The sequence below is a fragment of the Panthera uncia genome, chromosome B4, assembly GCF_023721935.1.
Source record: "Panthera uncia isolate 11264 chromosome B4, Puncia_PCG_1.0, whole genome shotgun sequence".
Lineage (NCBI taxonomy): Eukaryota > Metazoa > Chordata > Mammalia > Carnivora > Felidae > Panthera > Panthera uncia.
The window spans coordinates 104,957,278-104,969,787 of NC_064809.1; the positions used below are offsets into that span (position 1 = coordinate 104,957,278).

The window sequence follows — 12,510 nt, forward strand, 5'->3', positions numbered from 1 at the left end:
CCTACTGGGGCACCGGTAAGAAAAGACCGGTCCATCTTCCTTGGGATTGGCTGTTGTCGTGGTTACGCTTTGTTTGGAGTCTCTGCGCGCTGTCTTCCAACCCAGCCGAGGGATTTAGCCGCTGGTGGGTGAGCCGGCGCCCTTCAAAGCTGGGGTAGGTGGCGCGGGAGGCGACACAAAGCTGTGGGAGCGGGGAGCGCAAACGGAGCCGGACGCCTCTCCGCCGAGGCCAGGCTTTAGGACAAACGGTGGGGCCCGCGGGCTGAAGGGGTGGCTGCGCGAGTCTAGGCTCTCTTAGATTTTGGAGATTTCGTGGCTCACTCAAAACTTGGAGATCCACCGTAACGATCTAGGGAGATTTCTATAATTACCTTTCTTCCCCCTCCCTAAATGACACTTCCTTTCTTCCCTCCTTCCCCTCCTTTCCTTTCCTTTCCTTTTCTTTCTTTCCTTTCCTTTCCTTTCCTTTCCTTTCCTTTCCTTTTTTCCTTCATAATTTGTAGTTGCCTTTTAAAGTAGATTTCCCTCCCTTATCTTTATAGTTGAAGAACAATAGTTGAAAGTGGAGTTCCTTAAGATTTCCCATCTTTGGCAGCTTTAAGTAGTTTACTGTAGCCCATTTACAGTGGGATACATCTAAGGCTGCACTGTCCCATCCTGTCACCACCAGGTGGCCGCTGAGGGCTTGAAAGGTCTTGAATTGAATTGAGATGGACTGTAGGTGTAAAACACACAGCACATTTTGAAGAATTAGCATACAAAACAAAAATATAAACTTTTTACATTGATCTTAATAATTAATAATTTTTGTACTGACTACATGTTGAAAGAATATTTTAGATATATTGGGTTAAATAAAATGTTATTAAAACGAATTTCACCTGTTTCTCTTTACTTTTTAAAAAGTTGCTACTAGACAATTTAAAATCACATATGTGCTTGGATATGTAATTGGGCAGGCCGATCTAAACGTCCAGGAGATGAGCAGAGAGGGACATATAATGGAAAAGTCTCTTACCTTTACCCTATTCTACTTCTTTTCTTTCTACATAAAGTTTCGTGTACCTGTGCATTCTGCTTTATAACTATGTTTTTTTTAAAAAAAATCTAATTTTCCATCTAACAAATATTTTGAATTGCACTTTAAGTGAGTTTGATAACAAGATAGCATTTTACACTGGTTCTGTTTTTTGTTTTGTTTTCCTTTGGAGGAGGGAGATTATGGGTAAAATTGAGTATATTAAAATGAGCTTTTAGAATTACAAAAGGAGTACCTACTCATGATTTTAAAAATCACTCAACATAAAGGTACGAAATGCAAATTGAAAGTTCCTCAAATTCTTCTAGAAAGTTTCTGTGTTTAAAAAAAAAATGTGTGAATGTGTGTATAGTTACACAAAAGAGATATTACTTTACATATTTTTTGGCCATGTGCCTCTTTTCAATTATTTCTTCCTTGTTACCTTTCCACAGGAGCATAGTAAATATACATATTTTTAAAAGGACTTGTATAGTATTCCATTCTATGAATCCATCATAATCTATTTAACTGTTTTCTTAGTATTTAGGAGTTTTTAATTACATGTTTTATTGAGATAATTGTAGATTAACACCTAGTTTTAAGAAATAATGCAGAAATATCCCTTGTACACTCTGTCCAGTGTCTCCTCATGGTAACATTTTTAAAATAAATTTTACTTTTTTTAAAACGTTTCTTTATTTATTTTGAAAGAGAGAGAAAGAAAGAAAGAGAACAGGGGCGCCTGGGTGGCGCAGTCGGTTAAGCGTCCGACTTCAGCCAGGTCACGATCTCGCGGTCCGTGAGTTCGAGCCCCGCGTCAGGCTCTGGGCTGATGGCTTGGAGCCTGTTTCCGATTCTGTGTCTCCCTCTCTCTCTGCCCCTCCCCCGTTCATGCTCTGTCTCTCTCTGTCCCAAAAATAAAATAAAAAACGTTGGAAAAAAAAAAAAGAAAGAAAGAGAACAAACATGTGCACAAGCAAGGGAAGGGCAGAGAGAGAGGGAGAGAGAGAATCCCAAGCAGGCTCTGTGCTGTCAGCAGAGCCTGACACGGGGCTCAAACTCAGGAAACATGAGATCATGACCTGAGCTGAAATCAAGAGTTAGACACTTAACTGATTGAGGCACGCAGATGTCCCCAGTGGTAACATTTTGTAACGATAGTCTGATATCAGAATATTAATATTGACACAGTCTGCTAATCTTACTCAGTTTTCCTCAGTTTTCCTTGTACTCATTTGTGTGTATGATATATAATTTTTATCATCTGAATATACTAACTTATCTATTACTACAATCAAGATACTGAGCAGCTCCAATGCTACAAGGATCTTTCATGTTGCCCTTTCATGACCATAGCCACCTTCCTCCAATTCCATCCACCCTTTACTCCTGGGAATCACTAATCTTTCCGCCACTTACAAAATTTTGTCATTTCAAAATGTTACATAAGTGGAATCATATAGTATGTTACCTTTTGGTTTGGGCTTTTGCTCAACGTAGTTCCCTAGAAATTCAAGGAGATTTATCAATATGGTGGCGTGTAGTAAAATCTATTCCTTTTATTTCTGAGTAGTATTGAATGGTATGGATGTGCTAGAATTGGTTTAACCATTCATCTACTGAGGGGCATTTTGCTTGTTTCCAGTTTGAGGCTATTATGAATAAAACCGTCATGAACATTCATGCACAAGTTTTAGTGTGTGAAAATACATTTTTATTTCTCTGGAATAAATGCCCAATAGTATAGGCAATAAGTGAAGATCAGTCCAATTAAATCAATTGTATGTGAAAGAAAGATATGTAATACGTATAGCTATAGGACAGGCAGGCACAGGTTGGTTGTTTGATTTTTGGATGGGGGTGAACTGATTGTGTTTATGTGTAGAAGAGAGGCAAGTGGAATAAAAATGTATGGTGAGGCAATAAACAGAATAGTGGATGGAACACAGTTCAATATGTGAGAAATTGTCAGATTCAAAGCATAGTTACAAGATTATACTTTATTAGGAAGGGGTTCCTCTCCAAGTAAGATGAATATGAAAAGATTTCAGGAAAAGAAATAGGAAAATGAGGATGTTTCATTTTCTTTGTTAACTAGATCATAAACTATGAACACAGGATACTGTCTTATTTAATCAATGTATTTCTATCCCTAGTAGTGATGTTAATGTACCTTGTAGGCTCCCAAAAACTTGATTTTGAGATGAGTAAAAGAAGGAAAAGAGGAAGGAAGGAAGGAAGGAAAGAAGGAAGGAAAGAAAGAAAGAAGGAAGAAAGGAAGAAGAGTCAAGAACACAGCACTGGAAATGCCAGGGACCTGAGGAAAGAATTAAAGTTTGGAATAGTCTGGAAAACAAAATACTAGTACAGAATTTTTCAAACTTTTTTTTCTTAAACCAAGACCCACAGTAAAACAAATACACAACTACACTGCAGCTCATGTACACATGCATACATATATACCCATTTACAAGTGAAACAAAAGTTTTAAAAACTATTTTTATCTTTAACATATATAGTTAACTTATAGTTTCTTTTATGACCTACCCTAATTTTTCCTATCCTATTCCATCATTAAAACTTTATGATCAAGAGCCACTGAATTAATTTCTGGATTCACGAGTTATCATCTGAAATTTGTGTCTAGTGTAAGAAAGTGGTCCAGGTTCATTCTTCTGCATGTTGTACAGTTTTCCCAGCACCACTTGCTGAAGAGACTGTCTTTATTCCATTGGATATTCTTTCCTGCTTTGTCAAAGATTAGTTGGTCATATGTTTGTGGGTCCATTTTTGGGTTCTCTATTGTGTTCCATTGATTTGAGTGTCTGTTTTTGTGGCATATCATCTGAAATTTGAAGATTGTTGGATTAAGAGATGTTAAGAAAGATTGCTGCACAGATGAAGAGCTTGACTAAGTTTGTAGGACATGTTGTAGTGAGAAGAGTCCTGGCTTTGTATCTCTCAATTAGGGTCCTGTTTACATTGCTTATTAGCATAATGACTATGCACAGTTAAGTAAATTCTTCAAACCTTGGTTTTCTTATTAATACAATGACTATAATGACCTTAATCCTGTTAATTTACTCTGATAACTATTAATCACACAAGTGTCTTCTAGTGCCTGGCTTGTCACAGATACTCAATACATGGAAGCTAATGCTGGTTGATGATGTGATGATTATGTGAAGATATACTGTAATGTATTGCTTGATCCATAGCCATTATAATCATTAAAGATTTAAATAAGTATTGATCTTACATACTATCCATATATCCATATGGATATGCATATATTGTCCATTATTATGACATCCATTATCCATTATGGATATCCGTATATTATCCATTATTATAACATGTTGTTGTTGTTAAAAACAGATGACTATCTATAGTAAAACTGACAACTATGAGTTAATGAGTAGAAAATAACCATATATTGCCCCATGTATAGACTTGAGTTGTTCTCTTTTGAGTATTCAAATCTTCGAATATTCAAGCTGTTCAGAGGTATTTTTCCCTTAATTCTACCCATGAGGATGAATTTTACTGTGATGTTTCTTGGTTCAGGAAGCTAAGACAGTCCATTCCACGTGACTTTTCCCTTACAGAATTAAGAGATTAGTATTAGAGTTGATCATTTTGTAGTCACACATTAAAAAAATAATGAATTAACGGAGAGAGAAAACAATGTTTTCTAATATATGGTACAACCATAATAAGATATGATAAAAGTTTCCTAGATGAAAACATGTTTACACAGATCATTGGTATGACACATTAAACAACCCATAGTTTTTACTCGTTTTAGCTACTTCAATTCTCTTTATTTTTTTAAATTATTTATTTATTTTGAGAGACAGAGAGAGAGACAGAGAGACAGAGAGAGAGGGAGAGAGAGAATCCCAAGCAGGCTTCATGCTGTCAGCAAGAAGCCCAATGCAGGGCTCGATCCCACAACCCTGGGATCATGACCTAAGCAGAAATAGTCAGACCCTTAACTGACTGAGCCACCCAGGCACCTCTCAATTCTCCTTAAATGGTTTTGTGTTTTATTATGAAAGATGATGGAAAACAACAATGATGATGAAACAAAGCTCGAAGAAGAAATAGAAGCTGAATTGGATAAAATCAGCATTTCTTCATTGGAAAAAGATGATGATGATAGTGATTCAAAATCAGAAAGCCAGAGTGCTGATAGTGATACAGTAAGTGTTAAATACTGGACTTTTAGGAGCCTTTTAACTGGAGTAAACTTTTCAGGAGAAATATTACTTTTCTCAGTGTGTTTTACATAGTTATATAATTTTTTAACTTATGATCCCTTTTAAACAATGTGTATTGTTCGATATTTTAATATAAAAATGAAAATAGAAATCACATATAATTTCATATGCATATGTGTGGGTTTTTTTTGCAAAATTGGGATTATATTATACATATAATTATTTATATCCTGCTTTTTTTTACTTCATCATGAGTGTCTTAATGTTATTAGATATACATGAAAAACAAAATTTATGTAAACTCTTTAGATCTATAGAAATAGTTATTTTTTTGGAAATCAAATATATCTTCTTTTCATTTGTGCATTTTCCCCAGTGTTTATATGCTTAGAAAATTTATTCACAGATTAATTCTTTTACATCAAAATCCTTAAACTAATGGGAATTTATTTTCAATTATGTTATAAAATGTAGATCTAGCTAGAAATTTTCCTGCATGTATTTAGTTAATATTATTAATATCACTTGATGAATAATTTACCTCTTCTCAATTGATCTGCCTTTTTTTATAATTAAATTTTTTAATGTTTATTTATTTTTGAGAGACAGAGAGAGACAGCATGAGCAAGAGAGGGGCAGAGAGAGGGAGACCCAGAATATGAAGCAGGCTCCAGGCTCTGAGCTTTCAGCACAGAGCCTGACGCGGGGCTTGAAACTCTGGAGCCCTGAAATCATGACCTGAACCGAAGTCGGTCGCTCAACCGACTGAGCCACCCAGGTGCCCCTGAACTGCTTTTTTTTTTTTTTTTTTAAGTTTATTTATTTATTTTGAGAGAGAGAGAGAGAGAGAAAAGGAATGTGAGCAGGGGAGGGCAGAAAGGGAGGGAGAAGGAGAGAGAGAGAGAGAGAGAGAGAGAGAGAGAGAGAAAGAAAAAATGAGAATGAGTCTTAAGCAGGCTCCATGCTGTCAGCACAGAGCCCTATGCAGGGCTCGAACTCATGAACCATGACATCATGACTTGAGCTGAAATCAAGAGTCGAATGTTTGACTGAGCCACCAAGGGACCTCTCAATTGATTTGTCCTATCTTTTGTATATGTTTAGCTCTATCTAAGATTATCTATTCTTTTCCATTATTCTGTTAGTTTTGGCCTATTGTAGTTTTTTAAGTATCAAATAGGTAAAATTGCTTTAGTTGTTTTGCTCTTTGAAATCTCCACTAAGCTTTTTCTAAAAACAAAAACAAAAACAACTCATTTGTTAAATTTCAAAAAGCAGTTCTACTTTGATTTTCAATTAGGATTGAAATAACCTATATACTACTTTTGGAAAGTTAATATTTTTACATTATAATGATAATAGTAATGATATTCAAATGAGACAAACAATTCTGAAATTTTTCATTTAAATGTGAAATCCAACAGAATCATGGATGTGCTTCATAACCACTTGAAAATGAAGAGCAAATTTTAACCAATATACTTGTTTGAACTCATTCACATACTTTGCTCAAATTTTTGGTGTATCAAAACTTTTATCAAATATTTGATACATAGGTTTAATAAACAATTTAACTATTGGTTTCATGTTTTTTAAATTTGAGGATGTGGATGAGTTACCTGAGTCAGTTCTTCACTGTATTGACATCATAAAGAATAAGAGTAAAACTGTTGAAGAGCTCATTCTTCAGGACTTGGAAGATACAGAGGTTTTAAGTAAGTACAGTTGTTAACTGCTTGGCAGATAAGTTTTCTGTAAGCAGGAATGATTTATAATTTAGAAAATTATATTGTTTCAAGTTCTTATCTGTTGTTATACACATGTATGTGCATTTGTCTCTAGTATATAATATACGAGATTTTTATTTACTCCATTAATTTATTTCCCGTATTACTTTCCTTATATGTCTAATAAATAGTAGCCACCAACAGTTTGTTTTACCAGTCTTAATTAAAACCAGAGATTGTATTACGGCTGATTCTTTTTTTAAAAATGTTTTAATGTTTATTTTTTTGAGAGAGAGACAGAACACGAACGGGGGAGGGGCTGAGAGACAGGGAGACACAGAATCTGAAGCAAGCTCCAGGCTCCATGCTCTCAATACAGAGTCTGATGTGGGACTCAAACCCATGAACCTCGAGATCATGACCTGAGCCAAAGTCTGAAGCTAAACTGACTCTGTGACAGTTGGTTCTTGAACAATGCTGGTTCAAATTGCATGGGTCATTTATGCACAGATTTTTTACAGTATTATAAAATGGATTTTCTTTTCCTTATGATTTTCTTAATAACATTTTAATTTCTCTAGCTTACTTTGTTGTAAGAATACAGTACATTATACACATAGTATATAAAACATATGTTAATAGACTTTATGTTATTGGTAAGATTTCTGGTCTACAGTAGGCTATTGGTAGTTATGTTTTGGGGGATCAAAAGCTATATGCAGATTTTTTACTACATGGGGGGTTGTCACTTGTAATCCCCATGTTGATCAAGGATCATCTGTAGTTTGCATTAAAGAAAAGAAAATTGGTTGCAGGAATATTTTAGAAGTATCAGTTTATATATCTTTTTGGAGAAAAAAAAATTTATGTCAGAAGGCTAACAAGTTTTACTTGATTCAGCTGAGCAAATTTACTTCTTGAAATTATTCTAAGAATAATAGAATGATTAAAGATTTAATTAGAATTAATCAAGGTTTAGTTTATAATGAAAAATGGCAACAGCCTAAGTGTTTAATAGGATCTTAGTGTGTGCAACTACACCCATTAAAAAAGATGGCTTAGATGATATTTAATAGCATAAAAATATTCATGATGTAGTGTTTAAAATTATTATAAAATTCAGTGTTATTTATGCAAATATTAGTGTGAGTTACAATATGGATATTCATAGATATTCATTCAACAAATATTGCTGTGTGAAATGATCTGTTTTAGCTACTAAGACTATAACACAGAACAAAATAGACAAAGGTCCTGCTTTCCTATTCTAATGTTCCAGTGTGGGGAGATAGACTATAAATAAATAAATATGTAATATTTTAATCATGATAACTTCTATGAAGGAAAAAGTTTAAGATAGGGGATAGAGATTGGAGGTTGCCGTTTTAGATAGGGTAAGTCAGGGAAGGCCTCTCTGAGAAAGTAATACTTAAGCAATGACTGAAAGGTAAGCCACATGGACATCTCAGTGAATGAGAAGGTGAGCTACGTGGATATCTAGAGAGACGGTGTTCCAGAAAGAAGGATCTGTAAAGGCCAAAGCACAGATCATATAAGTGTCAGATCATAGAGGGCTCTTATAAATCATGGTCTGGACTGTGGATTCTACTCTCTGTATGCTAAGGTTTTTGAGTAAAGAGTGACAGTATCTGACACATTTTGAGACAATCATTCTGGTGATTATGTAGAAAAGATGCCTTGAGGTAGCAAAAGTCTCCTACAAAACTGTTGTAATAGTGTGGTTAGAAATGTGAGTGATTTGAGTAGAAATGATGAAAAATAGTCATATTCAAGAAACCATTTTTAAGGTAAAAAGAACCAAATGGATGTTTTATTGGTGGATTGGAATGAAAGGAAGAGAGGAAATTGACTCCCAAGATTTTTGTCCCGAGAACCTGTGTGCATATGTAAATACTTACTATATGTAGATACTTCAAATTTTGGCAGTGACTATCTGTAGTTGAGTTATAGGGAATTTTAATGTTTTTTTTTAAATTTATATTTCCTGACGTAAATATAATGAAAGTATATTATAAATATATTAGCAATTATATAGCCTAATTAAGAAAAAATAGAAGGAAACACAATCATAGAAAATTAGTTACATAAAAAGTTATATAATTACAGTTGTAGCAGTGGTTTAGAAAATTATGAGATCTTATGTATCATTCTAATGAAATAAGTTTGATAGTATCAAAGAATAGAATAATTTTTCAAGAAAATTCAAATTATCAAAATTGTTTGAAAAGGGTGGAAAACATGATTAAATTGATAAGCTGGCAAGAAGGTGGAAAAGGTTTCCTTCTCAAATGTCATTAGAAATTAGTATGATTTTTGGGGCACCTGTGTGGCTCAGTCGGTTAAGTGTCTGACTTTAGCTCAGGTCATGATCTCAAGACTTGTGAGTTCGAGTCCCACATTGGGCTGTGTGCTGACAGATCAGACCCTTGAGCCTGCTTCGGATACTGTGACTGCCTCTCTCTGCTCCTCCCCTGCTTGCGCTCTGTGTGTGTCTCTCTCTCAAAAATAAATAAACATTAAAAAAAATTAAAGAAATTAGTATAATTTTAAAAAAGAAAAAAGAAATCAGTATGATTTTACAACTGATTTCTTACAATCCACAAGGATAAACAAATCTGAAGATTATATTTCATTTATAAAAAGCTACATATTTCAAATATAAATCTGTACAAGCATAACACACATACAAAAGAAGCCAGAGGCTAATTTCATTTTTGAATGTAGATATTTTGTTTAGGGCTTTCATTTGTAGACAGAAGCTACTTTAGCTCCTTTAAGCAGAAAGGTTTTTGGGGTATTTGTGTGTTTGTTTTTATGCATAGAGTAGATGTTTTGGTTACTTATTGCTGCAAAACAAACTGAGTGGTTTAAAATAACAATATGTTATTATCTTTTATGGTTCTGTGGGTTGACTGAGCTTAGCTAGGCAGTTCTTGCTTAGATTTCTGTATGCATTTACAGTTAGATCTTAATTAGGAATGCAGGTAGCTGAAGTCTTTAGTCTTCACACGTAATATTTTTAGGAAAATAAAGACTTAAATATATCACAGAATCTAAATCACCCTCTGAAACCTGGCTTCAAAGAAATCTGTAGAATGTTATTTTTGCTTTCACCCTCTCACATAGGAAATCATGCTGGTAAGGCTGTGAGTAGGTGTTGAAGACAATATATGCTATCGGACAAAACTGGTGTGAAGAGGTAGTTAACCAGCAGAACAGTCATCTGTAAAAAATAGTTTACTAGTAGGAGAGGTTCCCAGGATAGAACACATTAGCTGAATAAGGACAAAAAAAACTACATCTACACAAATGGTAACAGGACAATAAAATTCAACAAAAAACACATAAAACCAGGAATGAAAGCTCACTTCATTCACATTAGTAATTATAATCTTTTAAATTAGTAATTTTATTAAAGTATTTTTAATATCTTGTGCAAGCTTATATTGCTAGTTTTTGGCAGGTAGAATTGAACTTTTGTTGATTTCTAATTAGGGCGTCATTGCAGTATAAAACAGCATTATTCTGTGTACATGGAAAATAAACTTCAGTATAAAATATGAAAGGTGATCAAAAGAGTGCTTTATAAATTTATTACTTTTATTTTGAGGACAAAGATTACAGATTTCCTCTGTTCTTTATTTTTCATTATTTTCCTATTGTTTTGTGTGACTCATCATCGAGTCACTGATAGAGGTTCCTGGATGACTCAGTCGGTTAAGCATCTAAGTCTTTTCTGCTCAGGTCATGATCTCATGGTTCTTAAGATCAAGCCCTGTGTCAGGCTCTGCACTGACAGCATGGAGCCTGCTTGGGATTCTTTCTCTCCCCCTAACTCTGCCTCTCCCACACTCATGCGCATGTGCACATACTCTCTCTCTCTCTCTCTGTCTCTCTCCCAAAACAAATAAACATTTTAAAAAAGAATATACTATGATAGAATTTGAGATTAAAGGATGACGAAAGCGTTTGAGATTTTAACATGTTTTGCCTTGTTCTCTAATATTTAAAGCTATAATATTTTTTTCTTTCTCTAGACTATAGTTATGGAGTGGTTTCTAATAATCATATGCATTTAAAGATAGAATTATCAACTGAACATAAAGAAAATCCGGAACAATTAATAAAGGTATATGATCAATATTTGACTGAAAGTACTCAATATTACAGTTAGAAATTTACCTTTCCCTCTTATAAAGGATGCTAGTTCACTGATTTAAAGTTCACTGACTAAAAATTAAAAATTTAATTATTTTTACGCAAATAATTTTTAGTATTGTGCTTTTCTCTGGCATGTAATAGACAACAACTCAAAATCAACCTTTAAAAATATTAGAAATAGTGATTTGAACCATCATTACTTGGAAATTTAACTATATTGTGTGATTATTTTTTCCCTAAAATCTCCAAGGAAGAAAACAATGACTATAATAATTACCTTGCTTAGGAATGTACTGTTACAGTAGAGACTTTAAATACCCTATGGAAAATTTAAAAATAGAACATCTTATGTTAGTTTAAAAAAAAGATAAAATAAAAACATTCTTAAAGAAATAATATGAAAGGAGAGCCTAGCATTTTTGGTTAAAACCTCTAGAAATGTATTTGAGAAAGTTTCTTCTACAGGTTCAGCATTTTGGACTCTTTTACTTCTCATTTTACCCAACTATGTCTAAGTTTACTAACTCTATTCCTGGTCCCTATGATGTTTAGTGAAATTTGAAAGTTGCATATATATATATATATATATATATATATATATATATATATGTCTCTTGACTCCCCTTTTTTTGGTAACAAACTTGAAATATTAATTTTGAATTATCATACTGCTACTTCATTGAAATAGATATCCTATATCTTACCAGCTAGAATATGGTGCAGGTCTAATTATGGAAAAGTATTCATCAATATTATGACTTTTTCATAATTTAGGTTAAAGTAGCAAATAGTTGTTTTTTAAATGTACTGAATGTATCAGCAGTTTGTATATGTGAGCAATCACTCTAATTGAGAAATATAGAAATATATTAGGAATAAAACATTAGTAGAAACATTTGGAAATAATTTTCAAGGAATTTCTTTGTTTTCACTTGAGTATAGTTAACACACAGTATTACATTAGCTTCAGGTATACAGCGGAGTAATAAAACATCTCCACACATCATGCTATGCTTACCACAAATGTAGCTACCGTCTGTTACCATAAATGGCTGTATACCATCGACTGCATTCCTAATGCTATACCTTTTATTCCTATGACTTATTCGTTCCACAGATTTTCAAGCAGTTTAACTGAATAGTGTGGATGAATATCAGAGAGTGCTTAGAATTCTGAAAAATAAGGAGGGCAAAATATAGTCTGTTTGCATGGGAAAAACATTTTTAGTGTGCTATAGAGTTGTATTTGAGAGAGATTCAAAGTAAATAAAGTTCTAGATATGTGTATGTAAATACTTGATACATTATTAAAGCAATTGCTTGACTCTTTCTTTAATTATTGGCATTCTTTTTAACC

The 12,510-nt window shown here is 33.6% G+C and overlaps 1 protein-coding gene across 6 annotated transcripts in view; it reads left to right on the plus strand.

The window, feature by feature from the left end:
- The first annotated feature begins 75 nt into the window (after positions 1 to 75).
- The window catches only part of LRRIQ1 (leucine rich repeats and IQ motif containing 1), a 210,475-nt gene continuing 198,040 nt past the window's right edge, over positions 76 to 12,510 (plus strand). For 5 of the 6 annotated variants that reach the window (XM_049626022.1, XM_049626023.1, XM_049626024.1 and 2 more), the window contains exons 1-4: positions 76 to 154; positions 5,083 to 5,226; positions 6,848 to 6,959; positions 11,030 to 11,121. In XM_049626022.1, coding sequence (XP_049481979.1) covers positions 5,083 to 5,226; positions 6,848 to 6,959; positions 11,030 to 11,121 — 348 coding nt within the window. In that variant the 5' untranslated portion in view covers positions 76 to 154. The remainder of the gene's footprint in view (positions 155 to 5,082; positions 5,227 to 6,847; positions 6,960 to 11,029; positions 11,122 to 12,510) is intronic. The other variant, XM_049626027.1, reaches the window with a different exon arrangement.